This window comes from Sardina pilchardus, chromosome 10 (assembly GCF_963854185.1).
Source record: "Sardina pilchardus chromosome 10, fSarPil1.1, whole genome shotgun sequence".
Taxonomy (NCBI): Eukaryota; Metazoa; Chordata; class Actinopteri; order Clupeiformes; family Clupeidae; genus Sardina; species Sardina pilchardus.
The window spans coordinates 24,163,425-24,178,582 of NC_085003.1; the positions used below are offsets into that span (position 1 = coordinate 24,163,425).

The 15,158-nt window shown below is 47.7% G+C and overlaps 2 protein-coding genes across 5 annotated transcripts in view; one reads left to right on the forward strand and one right to left on the reverse strand.

Moving 5' to 3' along the window:
• Positions 1-440: 440 nt before the first annotated feature.
• Positions 441-8,327, forward strand: wnt2 (wingless-type MMTV integration site family member 2). Its single transcript, XM_062547189.1, has 5 exons — positions 441-857; positions 1,210-1,430; positions 2,530-2,807; positions 3,293-3,557; positions 7,710-8,327. Exons 1-5 carry the CDS (start codon positions 775-777, stop codon positions 7,913-7,915), a joined length of 1,053 nt encoding a protein of 350 aa, XP_062403173.1. The 5' UTR covers positions 441-774; the 3' UTR covers positions 7,916-8,327.
• Positions 8,328-8,385: 58 nt separating this feature from the next.
• Positions 8,386-15,158, reverse strand: part of LOC134093887 (suppressor of tumorigenicity 7 protein homolog) — a 35,479-nt gene continuing 28,706 nt past the window's right edge. For 2 of the 4 annotated variants that reach the window (XM_062547185.1, XM_062547183.1), the window contains 3 exons: positions 13,671-13,763; positions 13,076-13,215; positions 8,386-9,613 (listed from right to left, as the gene is read on the reverse strand). In XM_062547185.1, the coding sequence (XP_062403169.1) occupies positions 9,518-9,613; positions 13,076-13,215; positions 13,671-13,763 (329 nt within the window). In that variant the 3' untranslated portion in view covers positions 8,386-9,517. Of the gene's footprint in view, positions 9,614-13,075; positions 13,219-13,670; positions 13,764-15,158 lie in introns of all 4 variants that reach the window. The other 2 variants (XM_062547184.1, XM_062547182.1) reach the window with 1 other exon arrangement.

Sequence of the window (15,158 nt, forward strand, 5' to 3'; positions counted from 1 at the left end):
AGATCAAAGATAGAGGAAATAGAAAATGACAATCGTACAGATCGTGGAAAAAGTTCAAAAGAATGTGATAATCCAATTTCAATGCACACATGAGCGTTTACGGGGGAGGGTTAGAGGAGGAGGAAACGTGGACTATTTTAAAATTACTAATTGGTTAAATAGTTCTCAAAAGGATGCGTGTTGTGTGTGGAATGCTATTTTTAAGGTTGCAGCAGTTGTGATCACAATGGCAATCAAGTATCAGTGCTGTGTTTGACATGAACTTTATGATTGTTTTTGTTGAGAAAATATTGTCTGAGGTATCACGTACCACATTCTACACCTTGCCGTTTGGAAATCAGCCAAGCCTGTGTCTGGTGTCAAGCTAGCCTGAACAGATACTTTCAGACATCTAATTTCTGCACTTCATTCCAGAGACAGGACTGCGCCCACCCCTTGTGTAAGCAATTTAAACCTGATAGGAGATCATCTGCTATCTCAGCACTGCGAATCTTTGTTAACTCAAGATCGACCAATATCATTAGAACTACCTCAACCATCCGACATCCAGACCAGGATGGTTTTTTGTCGAATGATCATTTCGTTGGTCGTCTGAGCGATGCTTTTTGATTCGAGGTTTCATTTCTGTGCGAGTCGGATAGGTAGTCACGATTTTTCTCATGCATTTTTATTGCTGTCATTTTTTAGGCAGTTCTTTTTTTCTTACGCATGGAAGTCCCTGAAACAGTGCCTGAAGTACCAATGAGTAAGCCTTAACGATCAAACATTTGTAATATGAACTTATTGCCAAGTGGGATATGTTTTTCTATGTGTGTGACAATCTTCTGGTTTGCATCAGAGGTAGACGCTTCTTGGTGGTGAGTGATCTTTTTTCTTTTCTAACACTTAATTAATAACAAATATTGTAGTGTAATTAATATGGCCATTTGGAATGCGCTTGGCCATTTACTAGGTGTAGATTATGTCGCCTTTAATAATAAATGATAAAGTAAATAAAAAAAAACATGCTAGTTTAGTGATGTCAAATTGATTATGTCGAATGGTTGAGTTGTCTTATGATTTTAGTCAACTAATGTTTAGTACAAATAGCTAAATGGCCCAGTGCGTAAAGAGTCATTGTTGGTGCGTTGCGTACATTTCTTTGAACTTACTGGAAGGTACAAGATGTGAAGATTCAAATCGATCACAGTGCTTTCATCTTGCATGCAGGCACATGGGTACCCTCGGGTCGCAAGTGATGTGTGACAACATCCCGGGACTAGTTAGTAAGCAACGCCAGTTGTGTCGCCAGCATCCAAAAATAATGCAAGCAATTGGGGCCGGAGTGAAAGAGTGGATAGGAGAATGCCAGCATCAGTTCCAGAACCACCGTTGGAATTGCAACACCCTGGCACGGGATCATAATGTTTTCGGGAGACTTCTGCACCGTAGTAAGTATGAATGTAGCATCTTTGTAGTTATTGCGTGTTGTTGACAGGTGTCTTCCAGGGTCTTTTTTGTCAACATTTTAGACTACCACACACAGGGTTGAGAGTGTATTAAAACAGACACTGACACGATTTCACGGTCATGATCAAGTTAACTGGTCTATAAACCCCGCGTCTTAGCACATTTTGCCATTAAAGGAAATGATGAGGGGTCCTACAATGAGCCGTCGCCGCTCATGAACCGCATACATTAGTATGGCGCGATTTTCTACACCTTATCCTCATTTCTCGCAAGTAAACTCAAGTTAAGAAACTACATCTCTCTAGGTTCCCAGTTTGAAATCACATTAAGAGGAACATCCCCACAGGAACTAGACTGCTAGTCTCCCAGGGTTCTTAATGAAGCGGGACCGTACTTTAAAGTTTTAATCTCCACCGATAATCTGCTTTCCCGAAGCATGTAGACCTCCCAGGTGTGCAGTGCAAAGCGATGGGAAGCGCTGTGATGGGTACCCTATCTCTTCGGCTCTGTGAAAATCGACTTATTGTCAATGTCAAGGCACTAATTGTAAACAATTGAGGGGAATTTCTGGTCTTTTTCCCCCTGCCTTGGGGAAATCTGTTCAAATCAGCACTCACTCACTCCCCCCCCCCCCCCCCCCCACCACCGTGTTATTTTTTTCTGTAAAGTAGTCTACAATATGCTCACTTAATCAAAAAATGCATAGGACACATTTAATTCCGGTGTAGCACACACACACACACACACACACACACACACACACACACACACACACTTTCTCACTCTCTACCCCCATGGCAGTTTTCTTGTCAGATGCATCTTGTCAAGGGGGAAGTACAAACAGAAGATACCTTTATCATAAAGTGTGTTATCAGGCCCGTGTGTGTGATTTTGTGTCTTCAAAGAAAGAGTGCTTTTTCAAAAAAAAAAATTCTGACAAAACTATAGTTTATCTCAGCAACAACCAAGTACATAACATTAAAACATTTGAAATGTTGTGTGGAAGTCTGGCCCATTGTCCACTGTTATTTAGCCAGTATTTGAATGAAAAAGAGCATGTCCTCTCTGTCTCCTTCCCAGGCAGTCGAGAGGCGGCCTTTGTGTACGCTATCTCGTCAGCCGGCGTCGTCTACACTCTGACCCATGCCTGTAGCCAGGGGGAGCTGGACTCGTGCTCCTGCGACCCAGGGAGAAAGGGCTCCTCCTGGGACGCCAAGGGGACCTTCGACTGGGGCGGCTGCAGCGATCACGTGGACTACGCCATCAACTTCACCCAGGCCTTCGTAGATGCCAAGGACAAGAAGGAACGAGATGCCCGGGCCCTTATGAATCTCCATAACAACAGAGCAGGACGGAAGGTGACTGCGCGCGCACACACACACACACACACACACACACACACACACACACACACACACACACACACACACACACACACACACACACAAACTTACAGGAGGGTTAAACATTGCACTTTGCAAAATGCACTAATGTAAGATGAGATGTATGGCACAGAATCCTCTGTCTCCATGAGTCTTTCTTGTTTAAGTGACAAGCTTTAAATGAAACAATCAATTCACACCAATAAGCCTGTACTTCTGTATCCCAGGATTTAGGTTTCGGGAATGGCTTCAGTGTTAAACTAAAGCTTAGATTTTCAACTAAGAACGGATCCGTGGGACATTTTGTTGAATGTTTTGCCTGACAGACTTCTACAAGGCAGGCGTAGGCTAGGTCAGTGTATTACACGAGTGCTTGGCTGTTATGTGTCCTGACGCTGCTCTGCTCTCTCTATGGCCGCCCTTGGCCACATACACCCCCCCCCCCCCCACCCTCCCCTCAGGCGGTCAAGCGCTTCATGAAGCTGGAGTGCAAGTGCCACGGCGTGAGCGGCTCCTGCAGCGTGCGCACCTGCTGGCTGGCCATGGCCGACTTCAGGCGGACCGGCGACTACCTGCGCAAGAAGTACAACAGCGCCGCCCAGGTGGTCATGAACCAGTACGGCACGGGCTTCACCCAGGCGCTACGCAAGTTCAAGAAGCCCACCAAGAACGACCTGGTGTACTTTGAGGACTCTCCGGACTACTGCATACGGGACCAAGACTCTGGTGAGTGGAACGAGGGACACAGTGGGCAGTATTTAGATGACCACTAGGGGTAGGCTCTTGAAGCAAGAGTGTTTAGATGACCACTAGGGGTAGGCTCTTGAAACAGAGTGTTTAGATGACCAGTAGAGGTAGGCTCTTGAGGCAGAGTGTTTACATGACCAGTAGAGGTAGGCTCTTGAAGCAGAGTGTTTAGATGACCAGTAGAGGTAGGCTCTTGAAGCAGAGTGTTTAGATGACCAGTAGAGGTAGGCTCTTGAAGCAGAGTGTTTAGATGACCAGTAGAAGTAGGCTCTTGAAGCAGAGTGTTTACATGACCAGTAGAGGTAGGCTCTCCACTCTTGAGGCAGTGCAGATGACTGCTGAGGTGTGATGATAAACCCACTGACAGTTGGACAGAACAGATATGGTAGATAAGCGAGGTGTGTGTGCTTTAGTTGGATCAGAACAGTTGGAGAGCAAGCATGATGGCTATTGTATAGCCACAGGTAAAGTTATTAACAAGGAAAAACAATTAAAGGGATAATCCGGAGTGAAATGCACTTTAGATCAATTTTTCGGACTATTGGGGGTACATACGTTGAGTTGACACCAAAATCATGTCATTCGGATGTATTTTGAGAAAGTTCGAGCTCACCGTTTTTAGCCAAAACTCGTTAGCCTGGAAGTGACCGGGGCGTGTCCTTTCGCCGCTACAAAACGCTATTTTTATACCTCTTCTACTGTTCCAAACAACACTACGCTTACGTGGTAGTGAGTAGAGGGTCTCTAAAGCCAAACCGAAGTATCCCCACGTCTTTATGTGGTCGGATAGAGAGTCCAGAATGAATTTAATCGAGTCCGTACCTTTCCGGAAATGTTAGTAAAGTGTTGTTAAAACGTTGCCAGCTGCAGCATTGACATTTCCGGAAAGGTACTGACTCGATTAAATTCATTCTGGACTCTCCATCTGACCACATAAAGACGTGGGGATACTTCGGTTTGGCTTTAGGGACCCTCTACTCACTACCTCGAACTTTCTCAAAATACATCCGAAAGACATGATTTTGGTGTCAACTCAACGTTATGTACCCCCAATAGTCCGAAAAATTGATCTAAAGTGCATTTCACTCCGGATTATCCCTTTAACCTATATGTATTACGTATGAGGATGAGCTTTAATAACTCTGAATGTGTGTTAGTACACTCTCAGACTTCACTTCAGTCTTCCATAGTATAGTGAATGTGTGTTAGTACACTCTCAGACTTCACTTCAGTCTTCCATAGTATAGTGAATGTGTGCTTTGTTCACTGTCCAACTTTACGTTGGTGCACTCCGTCTTCATGGTGAACGTGCCGTGTGTTAGTGCAGTGTGTGCTCCCTGCTCTCCTGCTCCTGCTCCTGCTCCTGCCAGAGGGCTGCTGCCTTTGTGCGGCGTCTCCCTGAGAAATGGCCTTGTGACTGCACACACACACACACACACACACACACACACACACACACGAAGTGGAGAAATGGCCTCGTGAAACCCCATCACTCGACCGGCTCGGGGTCCCCGCTCGCCTCTCTGGCCCCGGGGCTGTAGAACATTAGTCTTGCACCCACTCACACAAAAGGCCGTGTAAGCAGAGAGAGGTCCTGTCGCGGCGTACACGGCAGCCCTCACAACAGGGCCTGTTAAACCTGATGCAGTCGGAGATGTGTCCCCAGGCAGTGGCCTGTCCTATCCCCCACCCTCCCCTCCGCTCCCCGTCGCCTGAATAAGACCAGGTGTATCATGAGGAGAGTCACCCTACTCTTCTATCTGGATAACTGGGAAGGGTGTGTGTGTGTGTGTGTGTGTGTGTGTGTGTGTGTGTGTGTGTGTGTGTGTGTGTGTGTGTGTGTGTGTGTGTGTGTGTGTGTGTGTGTGTGTGTGTGTGTGTGTGTGTGTGTGTGTGTGTGTGTGTGTGTGTGTGTGTGTGTGTGTGTGTGTGTGTTGGGTGGGGGGGGGGGGGGGGGTTGCCTGTCAGGCAGCAGATGATCCCAGCTATCAGGTGACGGTGCGTTTAAGGCACATTACCACACTTCTGGAGGCCGAGCAGGAGCTGAAACTCAATCTGGCCGTGAAGCGCAATAAATTACCCCCCTTCTGCAGACCGCACCGCCTCCTCTCACTGTCCTAAAAGACGAGAGGCATTTTTGGCTGAGGGAAGTCATGTCTTTGACCCCGTCATCCCCACCCCCACACAAACGCCCTTTCTCTGGTGCCCCCCCCGAGCTCAGAGGTAGGTAGGTTCAGGCTGAACTGCAAAAAAGAAAAGTCCAGTTTTACTTAAAAACCTTTTCCTCACATGCTTAAGGATTAATAACCTAATGGATGACCCATGCTCGTGTTCATTCAGGATGTTGACCCATGCGGTGTGTTGAGTCTTGTTGGATGTTTTGTTTTGATCTGGGCTCTTTTTTACCCCTGCTGTGTATTTCGAGTCTCGTTGGATGTTTTGTTTTGATCCGTGCTCTTTTGTGCACCGTGTCGACAGCCTTGATGTCACGTTTGCCGTGACTCTAGCCGTGCAGTGAGCACCGGTAGCGCCAAAAGGGCTCCGTCGGGCGACGCGTGAGAAAACTTGGGGGCCCGGCCCCCCCGTGTGTTAGGTCCTCGTCACGGCTGGGGGGAGGAAGCAGACAGAAGCTCGGCATCCTCCCCTTTTCCCTTCCACAAAGTGTGAAATCAATTCCCAGTCCCCGGCGCGGCTCCACATGCTAAACTCATCCCTTGGCACCCCCTCATCTTAATTCAATAAACAGACGTTGCTTCAGGTAGAGCCCTGCTTGCCCTGCCCGCGATGGAAGCGATAGCAGCAGAGGAGACATACCAGCCAGCTGGAGCGGCGGGGTGCGGGGAGTGGCCGCCTCAGGCCCAGACACATACCTGGCTGCTCCCAAACGCAGCGAGAGGGAGAGGGAGGGGAGGGAGGGGATAGAGGGATAGAGAGAGGGGGAGGAGAAGGGGAGAGAGAAGAGCAGGACTCCGGAGAAGCACTATTGCTGCTGCGGCTGCTGCTGCTGAAGTTGAACTCAGCAGATCCTGGGCTTGGGGTTCTGATGCTGTTGTTGTGGGTCGGACATGACAAGTTGTACTTGCGGGCTAACTGAGTGGTATTTTAGTGTCTTGCAGCTTATTCTGTGACTTTCGGTAAATGTGACAGTGTATTAACGTGTGTGTGTGTGTGTGTGTGTGTGTGTGTGGGGGGGGGGGTCGGTCGGTTATCGGCACATTGCCAGATTGGTGTTGAGCTGAGGCGTTTAAGGCTGGGGTGGATTACGCGTCTCTTTCAAATGAACATGTGATGAGGTCTGAGCTGCAGGTGAGAGGGGCTGTCAGCAGTCTCTCATCTCACTGGCTCGGGGACGGACTGGCCAGCCGGACGGACGCAGCCTCCCTCTTCGCCACCGCAGCAAAGTGTCCCTAAGCCTCCGTATGAAATTGGCCACCGCAGTGTCCCTCAGCTGTGGCAGGAGGAGGGCAATGTGAAATTAGGCCGTGGGTATTACACTTGCTTCTTGACCCCAAGCGTTTGCGTACACCGCTGGGAGTTGTGACTGAAGCCTTGCCTCAGTGTTACGCATGGAAGTCTCCACTTGAGGGCAGACCACCGAATTCAGACCCCCGAGTAAATAAAGCTGGTCTTGTGTGCTGGTCTAGCATATGCAGTCCCTGACTGCCCCTATACCATCACCGCTACTGTGAATGACGTGACGCGTACGTGAGCTACACGGTGGTCGCGCACATCCAAAAGCGACCCACGATCAGCATGGCAGCCATGATGCGTATGCATACTGTAGCTGCTGTTAAAAGCAAGTAAATCCCAGGCCTCAGTACCACAGGGGACTCCGCTCACCAGGTAGCACCGGTTAGTGAACCGTCTTAACAGACGGCAAAGAGATGAGATGAAGACTACATTCTACATCTAATGGAGTGTGTCATTTAGATGTGAATATCAAGTGTATAAACTCCTTTCATTATTCATGCCCCGATACTGTATGCGGGATTTGACATGATGTCTCACTTAATCTTGAGAGGTTGGACCATGTAGTGTTTGATGGAATCTTGCAGGATAATTTCACACACATACCTCCATGTTTGATGATGACGATCTCTCTCTCTCTGTCTCTGTGGTCCGTCTCCGCAGGCTCGGCGGGGACCGGCGGCCGCGTCTGCAACCGGACGTCTCGCGGCGCCGACAGCTGCGAGGTGATGTGCTGCGGCCGCGGCTACGACACGTCGCGCGTCAGCCGCACCACCAAGTGCGAGTGCAAGTTCCACTGGTGCTGCGCCGTGCACTGCCGCGACTGTCACGAGGAGGTGGACGTTCACACGTGCAAAGGCCTGTCGTGACCGCCCCGCACTTCTGTCCCTCCTCCTGCAACACCCCCCCCCCCAAACCCCCCCAACTCTACCCACCACTGATCCAAGGCCAGTGGGTTGCCACATTCACCAACCAACCAACAGATGTGATCCCTGCGGTCAGCCAGTGGAGGGGAAGGGAGGGCTCACACAGACGGCTTCTGAATACGGCTCTACTCATGCCAACCTGCTGAATATCACAATAGATGGCTACAGACGGATTGATATAGCTTTAGGCAGACACACATTGGGCATCTTAAGCTTTGCATAAAAATGTATCAGTCTTTGTGCATAAATATACCTATGTTTCTTACCGTAACTGTTAAAAAAATGTTCCCCCAGCAAGTTGAACATATTTATTAAATCCTCAAGTACCAAAAATGTTTCTTAAACAAATCTTAAAACATATTGTCACATGTAAATAGATTCTATATTATAATTTAAAAATAAAGTTTACTTGTATTATGACCAGGTGTTGAACTTGTAGGTATGCTTTAGAGGTTTTGTAACCTTGGGGAACAAACTGGTTAACAAATTTGAATTTTCTCCTCAGGTCCGTCTGGAACGAAGCCCGTTGACGCCCGTTTCCAAATCACCAAAAAACAGGAATGTGTATTTTCTTTGAAATAGAGTACCGTAAACAACTGCATTTAAAAACCTTTGTTTACAAGAAAGGTGTTGCTGCACTTGTGAAACTATTTGGTAAGAGTTTAATGCACCAATTTATGTTTAATCTCACTGCTGGTTACGTTCCTGGAGTTGTAAAATGGGAAGTTCAGAAACACGCGTCAATGGGATCCTTTCCAGACAGGACCTGCAGAGCAAATGCAAATTCACCAACAGGTTCGACTGGGTTCTTTAGGTTTTGGACACATTGACGGAAACAGAAACAAGGTGTAAGGGCACCATACCTCTTCACTAACTGACCTAGGGCCTAGTTGGGGCACAGAATCGTTTACATGTATGTAGATAGACATGAAATGAAATAACTATGAAGTAAAGATACTACTAAGCTCAGCTAAAGGTCAGAATACCACAGGAAGTCTGTCTGCTTTTTGGTCCGGGAGGTCTGAGCAGTGGATTTGATTTCAGGCTCTCCAACGCTTGTCAAATTCATGAAGTGATTTGGAATAGCAAGACCCTTTCTGTATGGACTTAAAGGGGATCCTTTCTTCTGTTCCCAAACCAAACAGACGGTTTTCATTTTGCAGCAATACACAAAAGTCTTTATTTTTTTTGTCCTTTTTTTCCATTTTTTGATGGCATTTTAATCACCTCCTTTTTGTACAACAAAAAACAGGTTCCAACATGAGTTTGGAAAAAAATAAATCATAAAACAAAAACAAAACAAAACAAAACAAAACAAAACAAAAAAAATGGGAACAGAACGTTTTTTAAAAAATAAGTCAAAACCATAATTGACCTTCTCTTGTTTTGAATGTTTTTCCCCCCCTTAACCTTAATCCTCTCCTGCCCGCGGGCATCTGGGCAGAGCTTGGCACGAGGGTGAGGGGGGGGGCCGGGGGGGGGGACATCCGTGACGTGCCAGGCCGGTCGGAGGCCGTGCCGGGAGTGGGGTCGGGGGGGGGGGGGTTAGATCCGTGTGAGCTGGTGCCAGAGGCTGGAAGGTAGGATGCTCTCCACTTTCTCCATGATGAAGTTGAGAGGTGCGAAAAGCGTGCTGAGAAACTGCTCCCATGATGACGACGACGACCACCACGACCAAGTGTAGAGATAGAGAGGGAAAGAAAAAGAAGGGGGGAAGAAAGAGAAAGGGAGGGAAAGAAAAAGAACAGGGAAGGAGGGAGGGAAAGAGAGAGAGAGAGTGGTGAGATGTCAGACCACATACATGGCAACATACTGCCCACTAACCCAACCCCCCTTCAAAAAAAAAAAAAAAAAAAATTCACACACCTGTTGCCTCTAAATCTCTCTCTTTTGAACAAAGATTCAAAGGCTGCTGGCAGCAGCCCCGACTTGCCCACAGAGCGATTACGGCTCTTTGAAGTGGGAGATGGAAACATCACTTCCAGATAGCAGAACGGTGGATTAGGACAGACGCCCATCTCGCATCACACAGGAATCAAAACTATGTCTTTTTTCCTCTTAGCGGGCAACTCATCCCATCAAGACACACTCAGCAATACGGACTACAGTCTACTTTGTATATTATAAGAGGCTAGGGGTGTAATGGTACACACCAATCATTGTTTGGTGTGTACTGTACCTCGGTTTTTGGTATGCCAGTAGGTACTGCTTAAAAAAAAAAAAAAAAATCAGAATTCATTGATGTGCAATGAGAATTTGTTTTTTCAAAAGGTGTCAAATATTTTTTGGATGTTAATTGACTAAACTGACATAGTCCACTGCTTAATAGGTTTGTGTGAACAAGAATGGGAAAAGTGGTCCGCAAGCAAAAAAGCCTTGATTACTGTTAAAGAATGAATTTGGTCCATTCAGTACGCATCTGCACCTAAGCAGTTGCGTACGAATACAGGGCTGATAGACAGGAAATTAATTATCTGTGCCTGAAATGATCAAATACATGCAAAGACAATGCAGAGAACAGCCTTTCTAGACGTCGTACATGGCTGAGCTCAAGCCTGAATTCAGGCCCCACACCTGAACTCTTCAGGCCTTGTGAATAGGTGTACCTTCACACCCCAAACTAATTGAGGCCACTTCCATCTTAAACTTGTCCGCATGCTAAAAGGCTCAGCGTAGGGGGTGCTGCTGGCTGTAAAGCACAAAAGTAGAAGCGTGCCAGTGTGTGTGCAGAGCACCAAAGCGTCACGAGTCTGTTCTGTAGCCTTTCGATAATGTAACCAACTAGAAAAGCACTTAGAGAGCGCAGACCTCCGCCAAGCGAAAACATAACCGCCTATTGGATCCAGACGGTGATCCGGATCATTCCAAAAATGTAATGGCTTCTTCCTTGGGTCATTTCAGACATTTCATTGAAATCCATCCATAACTTCTTGAGTTATCTTGCGAACGAGCAAACAAACAAACCCCAATGACAACATAATCTCCTTGGCGGAGGTAATAATTTGGCTCTCACTTATTAGCAAGACCCTTTTGCCCCGCTCTGAAGTTTAGACTCCACTTCAATTTCTCCCAGTTCACCCCTCGGTGTGTGTGTTTGTGTGTGCGCGTGCTTGCGTGCATTTGCATGTGTGTGTGTTGGCTGTGCTGTGCTGTGCTGTACTGTGATGGTGCTGTTTTGGAAGCGGGCTGCGTGTACAATAGAATAGGGGCAAAGGCTGCAGCAGGGCGCTGGTTTGCAAGTCATGGCGGCGTGGCTTTGTCAGATGGCAGATAAAAGGCCACAGCAGCGCCTGGGGAGGGTCGTGGGAGACATGGACGATTACTGGAGCTACCGGCTCCCGCTCTGCTCCTCACACAAACATTAGCGCGCACACACACACGGCCCACGCCCGGCCCGGCTCTTCGTCACCCAGCCATTCCCCTGTGTGCAAACACATTTGGTCTACGGAACTGGATACATGCTCCAACCAAAACAGTGTGTACATACACACAGCATGATATTAGCGCTCTCTCCCTCTCTCTCTCCCACCCACACACCCACACCCACACACACACACACACGTTGGCCTGGGAGATGTTTCTTCAGATAGTGTCACCCTCTGTTGAGGGAGTGGATGAGCTCAGTGGAATTCCAGGGAGGTGGCATCATGCTACAGTACGGCACAACCCCACAAGGGTGTGAAGGAATGGAAAGAGCGAATCGAAATCATATAATAATAACCATCAACTGAACTAAGACGAGGACTATGTCTAGCTATTTATGAACACCAGAAGGTGCAGTGTCACTATTCCACCTACTGTATGCACCCTGAACTTTCCACTCCTACCTATACTTCATCCCCTTTACCAAATGTATCATATCAGTTAAAGCCTACCTTACACTGACAGACTTTGACAAGATTTGGGAAAGATTCTTGAAAGATTGTAGTCTTTTAACTAATGCCCCTCATCCAAGCTTTACTCAAAAGACTACAGTCTATCAAGAATCTTTTCCAAATCTTGTCAAAGTCTGTCAGTGTAAGGTAGGCTTAAGGTGAATTAACAGAGGATTCCAGCAATTTTCCACATCGATCTCAGTTTCTCAAGGTCACAGAGTACGATCGATTTGGGGAAAAAAAGCCTGAAAACATCGGTTCTACCTAGCAACATCTAGAGCTGCCAGGCCGCTACAGTACAGTACAGTGCTCCTCTCTGGGGGCATGTTCATGAGCCCCCATTCTCCTTTAATGAGTGCTCACTGATCTATAAAGAATACCTGGATAGTGCATCTACGTCATAAACCTGAAGCCTCAGCGCGGCGGCCATATTGGGACCACTTGCCAGTAGAATACAGACAGTAAAATACAGTAAAAGAATGTTGCCGTTCTGCAACAATGGAATTGGAACACCACGCCGCCACTGCAAGCTTCACCTCCTCCATTCACTCCTCCTGGCCATGACTGGTCTGATATCAACATCACACTCAATTATTTAGGAGCTTTGAGAACCTCTTCAGTCATTAATGGCTCTGCTGCAATTCATAAATGTTTCAGCTCTTCCTCCCCGCTACCCTGGCACGGCTGGGTTTAAACTCGCGTTTTACGGGCCATCTCTGACGACCGGCCAACCGTCCGTGATCCCCCCCCCCCCCCCCCGCGCTTGCCAATGCCATCATCTGTTTCCACATCTGAGTCTCACTGTTGTGAAGGAATCTCCAGAATCCGGCCTTCATGTTCCAGACGGACGTACCGCAGTTGTAGTTCAAATCCCGAAATATCCCCAACTCGCTCACCTTGCCTCGCGCACAAAAAACCCTCCAAAAGCGCAACTTAACTTTGGCAGCGGAGCGTGGCGTGGCGTGGCATGGCATGGCGGAGCGAGTCGCAGCAGAGCTCTCAGGGCCGTGAGGGGGAAAGTAACTCAATATTTATTATGATGGATGATCACGCTCACAGTGGAATGTAAATAGAGCATCTGGGGAAATTGGGTGACGTGTCAGAGCTGCTGCTGGTCTTGCGGCACGCCGAGGAGCCGGGCAAGCGAAAGTGTGTGTGTGTGTGTGTGTGTCTCTCTGTCTGTGTGTGTCAACACAACACACAACAAGCGACGGCGCGAGATACTCACAGCTTTAGCGAAGACTCCCATGAGCTCGGGGAACTGGTGGGTGAGGAGCGCCAGCATGGCTGTGAAGGAGCAGAGGCCGGCTGTGAACAGGATGAAGAAGGGCAGCTCTTTCTTCGGGTAGACCGACACCTCGTGGAACACTGCTTGCACACACAAACGGGCCGCACAGTGGTTAACCGCACAGTCCAAACAGCAGATCAACGACACACACACCACAGAGTGGTTAACGGCACAGTTAAAACAGCAGATCAAGAACAAAACGGGTGCACAATGATCAACTGCACAGTCCAAATAGCATCTCAACAACACAACACACAGTCAAGGAAACTGATTCTGTAGAAACTCATAAAATGCATTAATAAAAACAGAGTGGCCAGTACATGATGTGTGACTAGGAACAGAGGTCTTGGTCCAGACTGGACAACTTCGATAGGCTCTGCTGCAGATAGGCTCTAGGCTCAAGACTAACAGAATACTTCGCCTATGTTCGTGAACTTGAACGCACCTCAGATATCACCTTTTGAAACATGGCCTGTGTAGTGGTGTCAAGCACGTAGGACAAGACATGGACATAAGAGCGAGGACAATCTCTTACTTGGTAGGAGTTCTCTGTCGGCGGTCTCTGTGCAGATAGGGTATGGGTAGAACAGGTGCCCCTTCTCCAGCGGGTAAGGGATCATTCTGAACGCTGAAGAGGGAGGGAATCCAGAGAGCATGGCAGTTAACCTCAAAACGATAAACAACGATAAACAACAATAAACAACATACACCTGCCTCTCTGACGCCATAACCTGCGGCCGAGCTGTACATTCAGCAACACGCCCCAGCCTGCATGTACTGTACTGCACACACAGTGGCCTAAGTGTTGAGCATTGTGTGTCGCGTGTGCGTTGTGCGATCGACATACAATGCGGGTCGGGTCTTGGTGTAAAGGCACTGCTGAAAGCAGACACTGGCCCCCAGGGGGTTTAAAACATTGCTATTGTCCTGCCATTCTCTCCCGGTCTATACCAAGCATGGCCTCCAGGGGGTTTAAAATGTCACTCTCGTCTTGCTATTCTCTCCAAGTGTCTGATTACCGGGAATAATCATGACTACATTTTCACACACAACCACAGCACACCATCAAGGTAACATCAGCTCAGTAGGTCCACAGATACATCCATCAAGAGGGGTCATACAACAATGTTCACTTTCCATGTACCACACACACACACACACACACACACACACACTAAAGTTGGTTTCCGTGTGCCACACTAAACTACAGTCAGTTTACATGTGCCACACACACACACACACACACCAACAGTTAGTTCATTTGTGCCACACACACACTACAGTCAGAGGTTGAGGTTAGGTCCTTGTCAGTCTGCAGTAAGTCCAGGGAGAGTTGTAGCTAAAGCATCTGCTAAACGCATTCAGCTCTCCACTGGCCACTTCTCCCCCTGTGGCTCACTGGAACGGGGGGCGCACAACGGGCCAGCTGTGAACAAGATGTGTTCATCTGCCCCCCATTTTGGCCACGGACACGCATATGCACACACACACACACACACACATACGTTTTGTGTTCCGTCTCCACGCCCCAGATTCATCAGGAAAGGGCAAAGGTCAGACCCTCCGCAGGGAGACAAGGATACTTTGTACTTAAAACGACTTGTAAACATGGAAGCTAACAAACTACGACAATTAATTAAAAAACCTTTAAAGGAACACGCTAGCTGTTTTGGAAATGAGATTATTTGTAGTCTACCTAGAGCTAACTTTTACTTGCTATAACTATGACTAGATTAAACCAATGCTAATATGGCTTTGCAACATTCATCTGTATTGGGCATACTAATTTAAATAGAAGCTGTGTGAAGCCTGAACAATGTGTGTGGTGTGTGTGTGTGTGGTGTGTGCTTGTGCGTGTGTAAGTGTGTGTGCATGTGCATGTGTGAGTGCAATTGCATGTGATTGCATGTGAGTGTGTGCTTGTAAGTGTGTATGATGATGATGAATTTATTTGTCCTATGCGGAATGTGTGTATGTGTGAAAGTGTGTATGTGTGAAAGTGCCTGTGCATGCACGTGTTTGA

Bases quoted from the DNA above. Each gene is read 5' to 3' on its own strand.
- wnt2 (XM_062547189.1), top strand. From the start codon at position 775: ATGAACTTATTGCCAAGTGGGATATGTTTTTCTATGTGTGTGACAATC. The intron at 858-1,209 runs GTGAGTGATCTT...TCTTGCATGCAG, and splicing joins GAGGTAGACGCTTCTTGGTG to GCACATGGGTACCCTCGGGT. The intron at 2,808-3,292 runs GTGACTGCGCGC...CCCTCCCCTCAG, and splicing joins ACAACAGAGCAGGACGGAAG to GCGGTCAAGCGCTTCATGAA.